Here is a 15,580-nt window from a genome sequence, read left to right as displayed (position 1 = left end):
GAAGAACAATCTATTTGCGCACACGAAGAGCGCACGCACAAGGAAGAGCGCATTTGCAGCTAGTTATAAACTTAAATTTGAATTGCTGTTATTGAAGATGAAATAGATTTCTTTAATTTTTTATTGAAGTTTCATTGTGCAAGTGTTGATGTCACGATAAGATGAATAAAGTCAGAAATCCACGTCTGACATCGAAATTTCAGAGCTTAGCTCGCTGTCTAGCTAGGGCTTAGTTCCAACGTCTTGGCGAGGACAGTACAATGACGTATAATAAATGTTTTTGGAAGTTATTTCGAGATATCGGTGGTATTTAGGGGTTAAATGTTCCGAAAGGGTTAATTCCGATTTACATGTAAATTCGGGTTACGTCACCAGCGCAGGAACGGAACTCAAATAATGCTTAATTTCTGTAGATTTTTTCTCTCGCCGGGAATCAAAGTTTTTTATTTTTTTCTTTGGTTTGATGTGGTTATGTAATATATAATTGTACAGTTCATATAGATAACTTTATGCTGAAAAAATACCATTGTTTAAAAAAAAAAAAAAAAAATCAAACATCTTAAACAGTTGTTCACAATGTTACTCATTACTAATTCTATTTACCAAATACTTTTTCACTTGTACATGAGTATATTTTTTGAATGACTACCTTTACTTTTGGAATATTATTTTGAAGTAACGCTACTCTTACTTGAGGAAAATTTTTTGGCTGTTCTACCCACCTCCGTATATAAGCTCTCCATACACTTTTGAGAGCACTCTGTTCAACTTAATGTCCTTTAACATCTTTTTATTAGGGGTGTCAAACGATTAAAATTTTTAATCGAGTTAATTACAGCTTAAAAATTAATCGTAATTAATCAAGATGGATATATACATTCAACATACGGTACATAAGTACTGTATTTCTTTATTATAACAATAAATCAACAAGATGGCATTACCATTATTAACATTCTGTTAAAGCGATCCATGGATAGAAAGACTTGTAGTTCTTAAAAGATAAATGTTAGTACAAGTTGAAGAAATTTTATATTAAAACCCCTCTTCATGTTTTTGTTTTAATAAAATTTGTAAAATTTTCAATCTAGTAGCCCGCCATTGTTGATGTCAATATTACTTACACAATGCTCACGGGTGCTGAAGCCTATAAAATTAGTCGCACCCAAGCGCCAGCAGAGGGCGGCATAACTCCTAAAAACACAACAAGTACACCTTTCACTGTGCCGTCATTTTAATCTGTTTGAGCGGGGCATTTGTGCGTTAATTGCGTCAAATATTTTAACGGGATTAATTTTAAAAAAATTAATTACTGCTCGTTAATGCGATAATTTTGACATCCCTACTTTTTATACGTAATTTTGCACAGCTATTTCTCCCAAATCTCAGTTTTAAGGTTGTAAATGATCCGTTTTTCCCCCGAATCATATTTATTAAAAAAAAAAAAAAAAAAAACACACAAAAAAAACACACAAAAAAAAACCTCACAAAGTATATTCTTTATAAACAACTAAAGTGAAGTTGGCGCACAAACTGTACATGCTAACAGTCGATCCCTGACTCACGCACATACTGTGAGAGCCCTTATCTCTGGATGCCTGCTGGTGCAACAACGATAATTACTGTGCCTAGTCTCTACTGTACTGGGTGTTCCTCTATATTTAGCGGAAGGGCATACAGAAGAATGTGACGCACATATGGATTTCCCTTTTTTCAGTTTGGAGGGCAGCAGGCGGAGCAGCATGCAAAAACTATGTCACACTGGCAACGGATTAGAAATAATGCACACAATCGACAAGCAGAGCCGCATGGCAGGTTGTCAAGTAAAGTAGTCTAACAACAAAGACAAATACGGACTCATTCCAAATGCTTTTATCAAAGCATTTCAAAGTACTGTAATTGCTTTCCAATAAAACCAATTCCATGACAAAAAAAGGGGAAGGACTTTGAAGAAACAGGGTTATGAAACGCTCGCAAGTCCTTAGTCTACCTGTTGGAGCAGTCTGTTGCAATGTGATTTCTCCACGGAGAATCTCGTCTGTGTGAGCAGCAGAGACACTGGCTTAACAAAGGGCACTTTAGCATCTGTCTGCACCATAGGTGGGTACGCCATTATTTTTACTTAACTTTTTAAGAGTAGTTTTACCACGCCGTACTTTTTTACTTGAGTAGAAGAAATGCTACACATAAGCCCCTTTCACAAACATATCCCGATAAATTCCCGTATAAGGTGACCAGGGCTGTCAACAGACTTGCAGGTGCCCGGGGACAAGAGACCATTATAGGGCCCCTCACCACCACCCCACCCCACTCCTGCCACCGGCTTTTCACGACAACATACACAGTACTTTTAATGCTTTGCAAGCAATGACAGTGTACATTTTCAAATTGTTTAATTTGAGATGGACAGTTAAATTTAACAGACCGTAATGTGATGTGACACAATATGAACAATTTCCATCTATTGTCCCATGTAGGCGACATTACAATACAACTGAGGGTGCTATGCCTGCCTGCTAATCAGGCATGCTAACAATAACAATAATCCTACCTAAAATATGGGTTTTTCGCAACAAGTGACTCTCAGGCGCCAAGTCCTTTCCGCATAATAAGTGTCCAAAAGCTAGCTAAGGAGGCAGTGAAGCCTTCAAAGCTGGTTGGGAAGTAGGAGATGAAGCATCCTGGATAAATGGTGATTTTTTTAAAGGTAAAAGGCGAGCACAAAGGACAGAAACAATTACTGAGGGCGACCACATCAACAAAAGTGAATGCACTGAAAGCATACCTTGTGGCAAACCGAAACCTTTCACGATTGGAATAGTTATTATTCCTGTGACCACGGATAGTCATTACACCTACAGTGGGGAGAACAAGTATTTGATATACTGCCAATGGGTTTTCCCATTGGCAGTGTATCAAATACTTGTTCTCCCCACTGTAGATGGGACCATCTCTTCTCAACAAAACAAGCTCAGGCCTTCTACTGATTAAGAATATAGTGAGTTACATTTTCGTTCGTTCGTTTTAAGCCCCATTGTATTATTTTAAATTTGCTCCATTTTTCTGACACACATTGCCGGTCCAAAAAGACCTATGTCACACTGTTTGTGGTGCAAAAAAGGTTGGGGACCCCTGCTTTATACCAATTAGACATAACAATACGGTAACATGACTCCGTACAAGCTTGCAGTCCAAGTCCAATGCGCCACAAAAAAAAAAAACAACAAAAAAAACAAAAGCAAACTATCTCAACTAAGTGAATGTCTCAGGCAGCAGAGACTCCATGAGAGTTAAGACAAGGAGGAGCAGACAACCTGGAGGGGCAACCTCTACGTAGGAATGTACCACCACCAAGCAAGACATTGCTGATATCAAGATATATTACCAGTGGCTGGAGTACACTGGACTGACAAACAGTACAGAGACTCTGAGCATGGCTGTACAAGGGCTGTAGAGACCAAGATCTACCAGAACTGATTAGACCTTAGGTGCAGGCTGTGTAAAGATGCTCTGGAAATAGCCCAGCACATCATAGCAGGGTGGTAAGAGACTAGCTGGATCAGTGTACATGGAGAAGCACAACCAAGTTATTGAGACCAATACAGAAACATCTGTTCAGGAATAGAAGTGCCCAGATCCCAATGGGCCATGCTACATAGGGTGGCTGAGAACAATAAGACTTCAGCTTTCAGACTGACAAACAGCTCCAGGTTAAGCAACCGGACATTGTGGTGGAGGACAAAGAGCAGAAGAGCGTGACGTTGTGGCAATACCAGTGGGCGCCAACATCAGGAAGAAGGAACACTAGAAGGTGGAGAGGTACCAAGAGCTGAATTAGCAGATGGAGCTGATGTGGAAGGTGAAGATTAGCGGTTCCCATAGTAGTGCGAGCACTCAGGGCAGTAATCACCAAACTGGGAGAGTGGGTCCAACAGATCCTAGGAACAACATCTGAAGCCTCAGTCCAGAACAGTGCAGTTTTTGGAACAGCTTAGATACTGTGCAGAACCCTCAAACTCCCAGGCCTCTGGTAAAGTACCTGATCTTGATTGTAAAATCAGTGGGCCTTCTAGAGAATATGCCTACAAAAGATGCACCAATAAGATTGAAATAGGAGAGACTATACTTCAACCATAGCACCCACAGTCAACTTCATTCATTCATTCATACATCATCTGTTCTGTTTATCCTCACAGATATTTCAAACATCAATTTCAAAGACAACCCACCTGAAAAATTGCCTCATACTTGTCTCATCGATCGAAAACTATGCCACAACTGACGTACTGATAAACCGCAGTTTTCAACACTTCTGCTCATACGCAAGCAATAAACTAATAATCAGATGAACATGTTATGCCAATATAAGCTTTAGTGATGTTAGCAAGCACTGGGCAACCCCAACAGTGCATCATGCTGAACTGAGCCAAGGATACTTCAGCAATATGCCAACAGACCCACATTTTTCCAGTTATGAAGCATTTTTAGAACTATTTAAACCAAACAATGAATAATTGAAATAACTTTTGGTTAAAGCATCAGGTGAGTGGTTGAGAAGGTACCATACCTTCCTATAACTGGTGATTTGCTACCATTCATAGTACTGTTGTTTGTTCTTTCCCATGGCTTCCTTGGCATGTCTGCAGAGGAAATAGAAACAACACAAATACTGTCAGTAAAGGAAAAGGTGTGTCAAACCGATTCAACAAAGGGGGTCCTGGTCTTTGTTCCAACCGTTCCAGCACAGACAGTTCAACAAATGAGGATTCTGCTAAAACAAGCAGCACCTGACTGCAATCAATTGTAGTACACCAGATTGGTGAATGCTGTCCTCCTGTGGCCTGTACTACGAACGGAGTTCAACCTCCCCAGAAGTAATCTTGCTCACCATCGGGTAACCAGAGTTGACAAAACCTGGTTACCTCGTTTGTGGTCAATCGGTGCTACGATGCTGATTATGAGGTTGATTAGTCGAACCTGTGCCAACCCAATCAGGGTTACTGCGCGTTCACGTAAAAGGGGGCGGAGACCAGAGTCAAACATTACTTTTGACGAAGGCACGGGAACCATACTTCACAGACAAGGAATGTGCGATAACTATACAGGGTTGTGAGGAATTTAAATCCACCCTCGCCGTGAAATCCAACACCGCTTCAGCAAGTACAGCGCGACTGGTCTGTTGGCAGCGAATTAACAGATCGTGTGAATGCGTAAGTATGCCAGTTTTACTTATGTCAGTTAAAAGAAATAAAGCCTGGTGTCAGGACAATGAAATAAGATTTGGTACATTAACTGTAAGAAATAATTTATCGTATGTCCATCACCACATGAAGCAGGAGGATTGTATGTTTAGTCCCCTTGACTGTATGAGCCTATGTATGTCCTTTGAACATCTTTAGAGGCAACAGCAGCAGAAAACGCACCTGGCAACAGGTCAAAATGAAATATGATATAAGATGAAATGAATGAATGAAATAAGAATGTGGCGCTTTCCTCTCATACGATAAATGTATTTCACAAACTTTTCAAGCGTTTTTTCTTTGTGTAAATTTATAATAGGGCTGTCAAACGATTACAATTTTTAAATGAGTTAATCACAGCTTAAAAATTAATTAATCGTAATTAATCGCAATTCAAACCATCTATAAAATATGCCATCTTTTTCTGTAAATTATAGTTGGAATGGAAAGATAAGACACAAGACGGGTATATACATTCAACATACTGTACATAAGTACTGTATTTGTTTATTACAACAATAAATCAAGAAGATGGCATTAACATTATTAACATTCTGTTAAAGCGATCCATGGAAAGAAAGACTTATAGTTTTTAAAAGATAAATGTTAGTACAAGTTATAGAAATTCTATATTAGAACCCCTCTTAATGTTTTCGTTTAAATAACATTTGTAAAATTTTTAATCAAGAAATAAACTAGTAGCTCGCCATTGTTGATGTCAATAATTACACAATGCTCATGGTGCTGAAACCCATAAAATCAGTCGCACCCAAGCGCCAGCAGAGGGCGACAAAACACCAAAAAACACAAGTAACAAGTAGACATGATACTGTGCTGTCATTTTAATCTGTTTGAGCGGGGCATGTGCGTTAAATGCGTCAAATATTTTAACGTGATTAATTAAAAAAATTAATTACCGCCCGTTAAAGTGATGATTTTGACAGCGCTAATTTATAATAATCATAAAAATATGTAGACTATTTAAACATTGGAAAACTTTTTTAGAAAGCGTTTTTTTTTTCTGCCAACTGAAGAGAATAAAAATAAATGTCAATTCCACCATCCGCCTGATAGAACATACACACAAATATCAAAGATATAAATGTTTATTGAATATGCATATTACAGTCTTGTTTAACTGGGAGAATTCGTTACAAAAGATTATAATTTGTTATCATTATGCACAGGCATCGTCACAAATGTGATCACACAAAACGCAACCATGCATCGCATCTCCACATTTCCTCCATCTCCTAAGTCCTCACAAATAAAATATAAAATTTCCGGGTTTTTTGGGCTCGTGCCTACAAATAAAATATACAATTTTGGGGGTTTTCGGGCTCGGGGCTCCAAAACAAGGTAATTGATTGGGCTCGGGCCAGATTTTTTTAGGCCTGATGAAAGGCCTATAAGTGCCAGGCCAGTTTTGGAGGAGGTAGAGGGGTAGCAGTCCACCCCTGGTGCAGTGGAAATGTCAAACCTCTATGTGCAAGGGCATTGAGGTTGTAATACATGGCGTGGTTGATCGGAAACCTGGGGTTAAGCAAGATCTAACCCTGAGACGACCATGTTTGACATGTGGCGTATGTTGCCATGGCAACATTCCAATGTTCCAACATATCCACCTTTCGTGGTCCCGGTTAGCCTGGAAGTTAGGCTGCACGTGATGAAGTTACTCTCGGAGTTACCCTGATAAGCCAGAAAACCGGCTTCGTAGTACAGGCCACTGATGGGTTTGGACAAAAACCCGCACCCACTGCGGGCCTTTGAGGACCAGTTTGACACATGTGCTGTACACCATACAGACATATTTTTTCTTTGTTATCCTGGCGCTCACCTGGCGTGCTACATGCTGACACCTTCGGGGTCGTGGTTACCTCACCCTCCTCCTGTTGGACACAGAGGAGAGAGTTCAAAGGTCAGATGTATTCACACAGAGTACAAAACAAAAATAACCGGTTTCTGTCACCTAAAAATTTCGCTTACAGCTTTTTACTGCAACCACCGTGCTTCGGTGTAGGGATAGTACTTCAATACTTCAATTTTTGTCTCATCTGTAGGAGTGTGACAAGATATCGAAATGGTATTTGATACACTGCCAATGGGTTTTCCCATTGGCAGTGTATCAAATACTTGTTCCCCCCACTGTATATCGTAATGTATCCCAAAAGGTCATCGATATGCTCCTGCCAAGAATCAATATATATTGTTTAAAAAAGTGTCACTGTTTAAAACAAATAGGAACCAACAGGTTGCTACTGAACTTTTCCACTAGAATAGGCTGCCAATGAACGTTTGTTCAATCGCCCCTCCTATTCAAAAGAGACTGTATGTCTAGCGCCATCAATGGCACTGAAAGCAGAGCATTCACAACCAGTCTTCCCAGTTTTGGGGCATTTACAGGTTACCTCCTGTTCATTTTAGGGCATTTACAGGTCAATACAACTGGAAGTGACCCATAAATCCCCCAAAACCAACAAGAACTGACCAAAAATCAACAGGAAAAAAAGCCTAATATGCCCCAAAATTAACTGTGGGAGGGTTGGCAGAGAATTTGCTGCCACTCTCCCACTTCTATTGGATTGGACGTTTACTAGTAATAAATTCATTACAACTTACAGCAAGGATAAAAAGAGCTAGATGTTGTTTTTATTAGTTGTATTGTATTGTATTGTTGAATATTGGAGTGATATAATCCTGACCAATGTATCGATAATTGTTGTATCGCCACATCGTGAGATAATCGTTATCGTGAGCCTTGTGTTCACAAATCCTATCATGAGCTAACAAGAGGCTTCCACCGCTATTATAAACTGTAGTAGTATCAGGGGTGTGAAAAAATATCGAAATGGTTATAAATCGTGATACTTTGTATCCCAAAAGGTTATCGAAATGTTCCCACCAAAAATTGAGATATCGTTTTTAAAGAGTGTCAGTGTTTGAAAACCAATGAGTTGCAACCAAAATATTCCATAATAGTGTCTCTGTTAACTCTATGGCTGCCATTGACGGGCCTAGACGTCCAATCCACTTAGACTGGGAGCCCCAAATTCAACAGGACATGACTGAAAATCAACAGCAAATGATCTGAAATGCCCCCAAATGAAACTCATTGCTTGCCCTTGACTGCAATACACTGGGAGGGTGTATTCGTTCATTCGGTGCCATCCCTCCAAGTTCAAATGGATTTGACGTCTAATAGTGATAATCCTACAGCAGAAGGATGAAGATAGCTTGTTTTTCTGTTTATTAGTTGTTTTGTAGAATATCCTAGAATGATTTCACTTCAATGTATTGATAATCAAAGTATCGTCATATTGTGAAATAATCGTTACCGTGAGCTTTGTATTGCAAATCGTATTGTATCGTGAGGTACCAAGAGGTTCCCACCCCTGATTTGTATGGCCTGGTTCCCTGCTGACAGAAGCAAGAAATGTACAAATCAAGTACTACTGATTAGGGTTGGGCATCATTTGAATTTGAACGATTCCGATTCCACATTTCGATTCCTGTGCGAAACAAGTCTCGATTCCGATTATTTTAATAGGCAGGGTAAAAAAAATTGCATAGGTTATTTTAATTTCTTCTTTAACTTCTCACTTATTTTTTAAACTGTTTCAGTTAACTTTGCTATGGATTTCTCACTGGGCCATTTTCAACTTGTGTATAAATATCAGTCTTTGAAAACTAAACATCAGTCGATGTTTAGTTTTCAAAAGCTCAAGGAGAAAACATTTACACATATTCTTTTGCCTATGTTTTAGAGTGTCTTATGCTGCAGGCATTTTTTGTATTGCATTGTTTGTTTTAGGTGGTATTTCGACAAGTTAGTTAAGGGCTGAAATCTTGCAAATGTCAGGCAGGGAGTGTTCGGTCTCTTGATCTTAAATTGACTGCTTTATAAGGTTGATGTCTTTCTAAACTAATATACAGTGGGGCAAATAAGTATTTAGTCAACCACCAATTGTGCAAGTTCTCCTACTTGAAAAGATTAGAGTGGTCTGTAATTGTCAACATGGGTAAACCTCAACCATGAGAAACAGAATGTGGAAAAAAAAAAAGAAAATCACATTGTTTGATTTTTAAAGCATTTATTTCCAAATTAGAGTGGAAAATAAGTATTTGGTCACCCACAAACAAGCAAGATTTCTGGCTGTCAAAGAGGTCTAACTTCTTCTAACGAGGTCTAACGAGGCTCCACTCGTTACCTGTATTAATGGCACCTGCTTTAACTCATTATCGGTATAAAAGACACCTGTCCACAACCTCAGTCAGTCACACTCCAAATGCCACTATGGCCTAGACCAAAGAGCTGTCGAAGGACACCAGAGACAAAATTGTAGACCTGCACCAGGCCGCGAAGATTGAATAGGTAAAACGCTTGGTGTAAAGAAATCAACTGTGGGAGCACTTATTAGAAAATGAAAGACATACAAGACCACTGATAATCGCCCTCGATCTGGGGAGCCATGCAAGATCTCACCCTGCGGCGTCAAAATGATATTATAACAATAATGATAATATATAATGAAATTCTGCACTGCCAGACGTGTCCCCCTGCTGAAGCCAGTACACGTCCAGGCCCGTCTGCGGTTCGCTAGAGAGCATTTGGATGATCCAGAAGAGGACTGGGAGAATGTGTTACGGTCAGATGAAACTTAAAATAGAACTTTTTGGTAGAAACATAGGTTCTCATGTTTGGAGGAGGAAGAATACTGAATTGCAGCCGAAGAACACCATACCCACTGTGAAGCATGGGGGTGGAAACATCATGCTTAGGGGCTGTTTTTCTGCAAAGGGACCAGGACGACTGATCTGTGTAAAGGAAAGAATGAATGGGGCCATGTATTGAGAGATTTTGAGTGAAAATCTCCTTCCATCAGCAAGGGCATTGAAGATGAGACGTGGCTGAGTCTTTCAGCATGACAATGATCCCAAACACACAGCCAGGGCAACAAAGGAGTGGCTTCGTAAGAAGCATTTCAAGGTCCTGGAGTGGCTTAGCCAGTCCCTAGATCTCAACCCCATAGAAAATCTGTGGAGGGAGTTGAAAGTCCGTGTTGCCCAACGACAGCCCCAAAACATCACTGCTCTAGAGGAGATCTGCATGGACGAATGGGCCAAAATACCAGCAACAGTGTGTGAAAAGCTTGTGAAGAGTTACAGAAAACGTATTAAGATGAACTTTTGGTATTGACCAAATACTTATTTTCCACCATGATTTGCAAAAAAAATCTTTAAAATTCAAACAATGTGATTTTCTGTTTTTTTTTTTTTTTTTTTCGCACATTATGTCTCTCATGGTTGAGGTTTACCCATGTTGACAAGTACAGGCCTCTCTAATATTTTCAAGTGGGAGAACTTGCACAATTAGTGGTTGACTAAATACTTATTTACCCCACTGTATTGTTCATCTGTCCACAAGATGTCACTATGGTAACTCCGGACTCTACAAGTTTTCTTTGGTTTTGCTATGTACGCTAGGCTTCCCGTATTGGTGACTTACTGGAAGCAGCAGGCAAAAAGAACTTATTACTTTAGTTGGAAAAGAATCTTTGAGGTGTACACAAACCTCCTCTGCACTACATATCGTTGGGAACCCTTGATAAAACAAAATCTGTAAGTTTTCTGTAAGTTTTCACGTTTTAACAGAGGGTCTGATATCATTTTGGTGTGTTTATTCTGTTACTTTGCTGTAATTTATGTGAAGCGACGCAACACGTTTTTGTGCTAAGCTAAATTAGCCACTTCATTTGATTTGTTCAAAACGGAGATAGTCTTCATGTGGCTCCTCCTTCGTGGTGTTCAGCAGTTATTTTGCCGGTCGGCGGTCAGGGCATCGAAATTTGGAATCGAAATAAAAAAATTCGAACAGTTCCGGGCGAACCGGAGTGTTAGTCCCAGATCCCATCGATGCTTTATCCCAAACCCTACTATTGACAGACTATCTTCATGAAATGGGCCTGAATAAGACAGCAATGGGCCATGTGAAAAAAGTTTTGAAGTAAACAACAGCAAATGCACGTGTATGCCTTAACATTATTTGTATGGATTATTAGCAACACCCTCTTAGAACTAGGAAATGCTCTCCTGAGATGAGTGGGCTTTGAGGAAAAATGGAGTGGGCAGGTCCTTTTATAATAGCGTGATTTTAAATTGTCACCAATTTCAAATCTGGCAGTGGTTTGACATAGGAAAACAATTGAAATCAAATCGGGAAAGAACGAAAGAAAATTCATCCAAGTCACACATTAATTTTGACCTTTTATATGCATGAATTGTGGGGAAAAAAATACCAATCTGAAAACAAAGATTGGCTTCTATCTGGAGTTCAGACAGTGATAATTGTTTTCTTTGTCTACTCCTTTCTCCCCCGGTAGCTCAGTTTAGACAGGTGGCCAACTCTATGAAGAGGTCATTCCGAAATTGTTTCCATTTACGGATTGTGGTAGCCGCTGGCCTTATTAAAGTTGCAGACGTGTTTCTGTACACTTTCACAGATCTGAGTTGTACAGACAATCCCTTAGACTAAAATAAACACCTGCCTATGTTTGCTCTGACACGCACGACCAACTGCGGGACCTTATATAGACATGTATTCCTTTCCAAATTGTATCATAATTTTACAACAGGTAATCTCTGATTAAGCTAAAAACAACAAACCCAAAAAACCCATCGAGGATGACAAACAGAATATATCCAAGCTAAATTCTGAGATTCACAGTACCCATCCATCCATTTTCAACACCGCTTATCTAAACACGAAAGAAGTGAACAATATGTTCGGACAGGAATGCTGTCAGTGTATTATTAGTGAAGGGGAACTCTGATTAAACTTACCGATCTCTGGTCGGGTTCAGGTGAAGAGCCCTTCTCGGCAATTCTTCTTCTATGGAGGACAAGAGCAGCATTGAGGGATTCGTTATATTTTTTTCATCTGTTATTTCTGATTATTTGTGACACATATAAATTAGCCGAACCATGAAACAAAGATGATAGCAAGAAGAAAATAATGAACCTTTGTGACGTTGACCCCCCATCAGATGCAAATATAGATAAAAATGATGTCAGTCGTTTGTGCTACATTTGTGCTGCTATCGTATTTAAGATATTTACAATTTTTTAAATAAGTCAATGTGAGGTCAACCTGCCCCCCATTTTGATTAAAAAATGGCTAAAAATGGTATCAATCGTTTATGCTTCGTTTGTGCTTTAAAAAGTTCCGTTTGTGCTGCTATCGCGCAAAACGGACCTAAAATGGTGCCATTCGTTTATACGTTTATGCTGTAAAAAAAAAAAAATGTTTGTGCTGCTATTATTTTACAGATATTGAGATATTAGTTTTGAGTGATGACGTCAATCGCAGCCCCTCCGTCACGGCAATGGTATTGACGGGTCAGATCGGTCATGCACTGCGCCTCGCCTTCAAGTAGGGGGCCGCCCATATCAAGAGGAGCTATTCACAAACACACGCATGCAGCGATCTAATGCCAGATTTCTGTTGAAAAAGTACGAAAGCTGTACCGCATGCAAACAGGAAGGATTGTCTCAGGACTAATTTGTTGGAGGATTCAGGGTAATTACTATATTTTTTGTACCATGTATGCATGCATTTTGAAACGCTGTGAATAAAATCAATGGGAGGAATTAGCCGCTACTGCATTGGCATCATAGTTCGCAATATTTACATAAAATAAATGCTAACTGCATGTTTTTTTTTTGGCTTTTAACCAAGAATCGAAACTGCTTTACGTCCATATCTATAAAGAATTCAGGGACTTAAGCATTTATTCACCTGAATTTTCAAAGGAAAAGCTCTGTTTATATAAGGCGGCCGTTAGCTACATTCACTAACCGACTAGCATAGGACTTCGACATATTTACGTAAAATAAATGCTAACTGTACGTTTTTTTGTTGTTGTTGCTTTTAACCAAGAATCTTTTCACCGGAAAAGCTCTGTTTAGATAAGTCGGCCGCTAGCTACATTCACTAACCGACTAGCATTGTACTTCGACAAATTTACGTAAAATAAATGCTAACTGCACGTTTTTTTTTTTTTTTTTTTTTTGCTGTTAACCAAGAATCGAAACTGTTTTACATCCATATCTATAAATAATTCGGGGATTTAAGCATTTATTCACATGAATTTTCACCGGAAAAGCTCTGTTAACATAAGGCGGCCGCTAGCTACATTCACTAACCGACTAGCATTGTACTTCGACATATTTACGTAAAATAAATGCTAACTGCACGTTTCTTTTTTTTTTTTTTTTTTACTTTTAACCAAGAATCAAAACTGTTTTACATCCATATCTATAAATAATTCGGGGATTCAAGCATTTATTCACATGAATTTTCACCGGAAAAGCTCTGTTTACATAAGGCGGCCGCTAGCTACATTCACTAACCGACTAGCATTGTACTTCGACATATTTACGTAAAATAAATGCTAAGTGCACGTTTTTCTTTTTTTTGCTTTTAACCAAGAATCGAAACTGTTTTACGTCCATATCTGCAAAGAATTCAGGGATTTAAGCATTTATTCACAAGAATTTTCACGGGAAAAGCTCTGTTTACATAAGGCGGCCGCTAGCTACATTCACTAAAGGACTAGCATTGTACTTCGACATATTTACGTGAAATAAATGCTAACTGCACGTTTTTCTTTTTTTTGCTTTTAACCAAAAATCGAAACTGTTTTACGTCCATATCTATAAAGAATTCAGGGATTTAAGCATTTATTCACAAGAATTTTCACGGGAAAAGCTCGGTTTACATAAGGCGGCCGCTAGCTGCATTCACTAAAGGACTAGCATTGTACTTCAACATATTTACGTGAAATAAATGCTAACTGCACATTTTTCCTTTTTTTGCTTTTAACCAAAAATAGAAACTGTTTTACGTCCATATCTATAAAGAATTTGGGGATTTAAGCATTTATTCACAATAATTTTCACGGGAAAGCTCTGTTTACATAAGGCGGCCGCTAGCTACATTCACTAACCAACTAGCATTGTACTTCGACATGTTTACGTAAAATAAATGCTAACTGCACGTTTTTCTTTTTTTTTGCCTTTAACCATGAATCAAAACTGTTTTACGTCCATATCACCGTCACCACGTGATGTAATCACTCAAGACTAATATCTCAAGCCCCCCCATTTCCTGTAAAATGGACCTGAACGAGTGCCATTGTTTGTGCTACGTTTGCGCTAGTTGTTGGGAGACCCCTCTGTTATTGAGAGAGTTGGTACGCTCCATCAGCCGTGAGAGTTGGATACGGAAAAGCTGCAATAAATGGGGGACTCCGTGACGTCATCACGCGAAATTAACATATCAATATGTATAAAACAATAGCAGCACTAACAATTTTTTCTACAGCATAAACGTAGCGTAAACAAATGGCACCATTACTGGTCTATTTTGCATTAAATGTGTGGCTGCGTGACATCATCACTCAAAATTAATATCTCAAAAATTAGCATCTCAAAAATAATAGCAGCACAAAAGAAAATGTTTACAGCAGTGTTTTTCAACCTTTTTTGAGTCATGGCACTTTATTATATTGGAAAAAAACTCGAGGCACACCTCAAACTACAAATGTTCCAATATTACTTTCTGTACAGATATTTAAAATAATCTCTCAGTATTTATACTTACTCAGTGTGAAACTTGAACCTGTTTAGATGAACACAAAGCCAATATCCTGGCAGGAATTGAAGAAAGACACACACGAAGCTCTTCAACAGCTCTCAGTCTCTCTCTGTTTTTATTTTTTTTTTATAGCAGTTAGGCTTGAAAAGCTCGGAATTATCAGACATGGGGAACTTTAGCAATGTCTTCATCCGCATCCGGGCCGAGCATCTCGCTGTCAATGGCTTTTCAGGCAGGAAGTACTATATTAATGTTTAGGCTACAGTGGCCTGTTTGTCTGTGTTTTCACGAAGGCGAATAAAATAGTACATCGACTTGTTTTGAAGCGACGGGTGTTTTGTTTGGAGATGACGTTTAAGCTTACTTGGCACCACAGCGCTGTTGGATAGCTGCTCGTGTCACGTTCAAGAACTGCTCGGATTTCTTGCCATGGGCCCCCTTGCTGTCCTCGACAATGTGTTGGAACAAAAGACTGGGAGGATTGACGGCTGTCACATATGGATAAAATGGAAAGGACACTTTCGTGTATATTGACACCTGATGAGTCTAATCAAATGATGTACAGAAGACATGCTGGCGTCCACATTGTCGTGGACAACAAGGTGGCTGATGGCTAGAAATCTGAGCAGTTCTTGAACGCAACACAAAAACTTCGCTCATCTGCACACAAATGAAACCGAAACCT

General features: G+C 39.1%; 1 protein-coding gene across 8 annotated transcripts in view; it reads right to left on the bottom strand.

Annotated features, from left to right (window-relative positions):
• Nucleotides 1-15,580, bottom strand: part of LOC130907543 (protein enabled homolog) — a 270,375-nt gene that overhangs the window by 15,846 nt on the left and 238,949 nt on the right. For all 8 annotated transcript variants that reach the window (XM_057822770.1, XM_057822769.1, XM_057822768.1 and 5 more), the window contains 3 exons: nt 12,081-12,129; nt 7,078-7,129; nt 4,568-4,640 (listed from right to left, as the gene is read on the bottom strand). In XM_057822770.1, coding sequence (XP_057678753.1) covers nt 4,568-4,640; nt 7,078-7,129; nt 12,081-12,129 — 174 coding nt within the window. The remainder of the gene's footprint in view (nt 1-4,567; nt 4,641-7,077; nt 7,130-12,080; nt 12,130-15,580) is intronic.

The sequence above is a fragment of the Corythoichthys intestinalis genome, chromosome 19, assembly GCF_030265065.1.
Source record: "Corythoichthys intestinalis isolate RoL2023-P3 chromosome 19, ASM3026506v1, whole genome shotgun sequence".
NCBI classification, from domain to species: Eukaryota; Metazoa; Chordata; class Actinopteri; order Syngnathiformes; family Syngnathidae; genus Corythoichthys; species Corythoichthys intestinalis.
The sequence above is the reverse complement of the archived record's forward strand: the minus strand, read 5'-3'. Positions and strand labels throughout refer to the sequence as shown.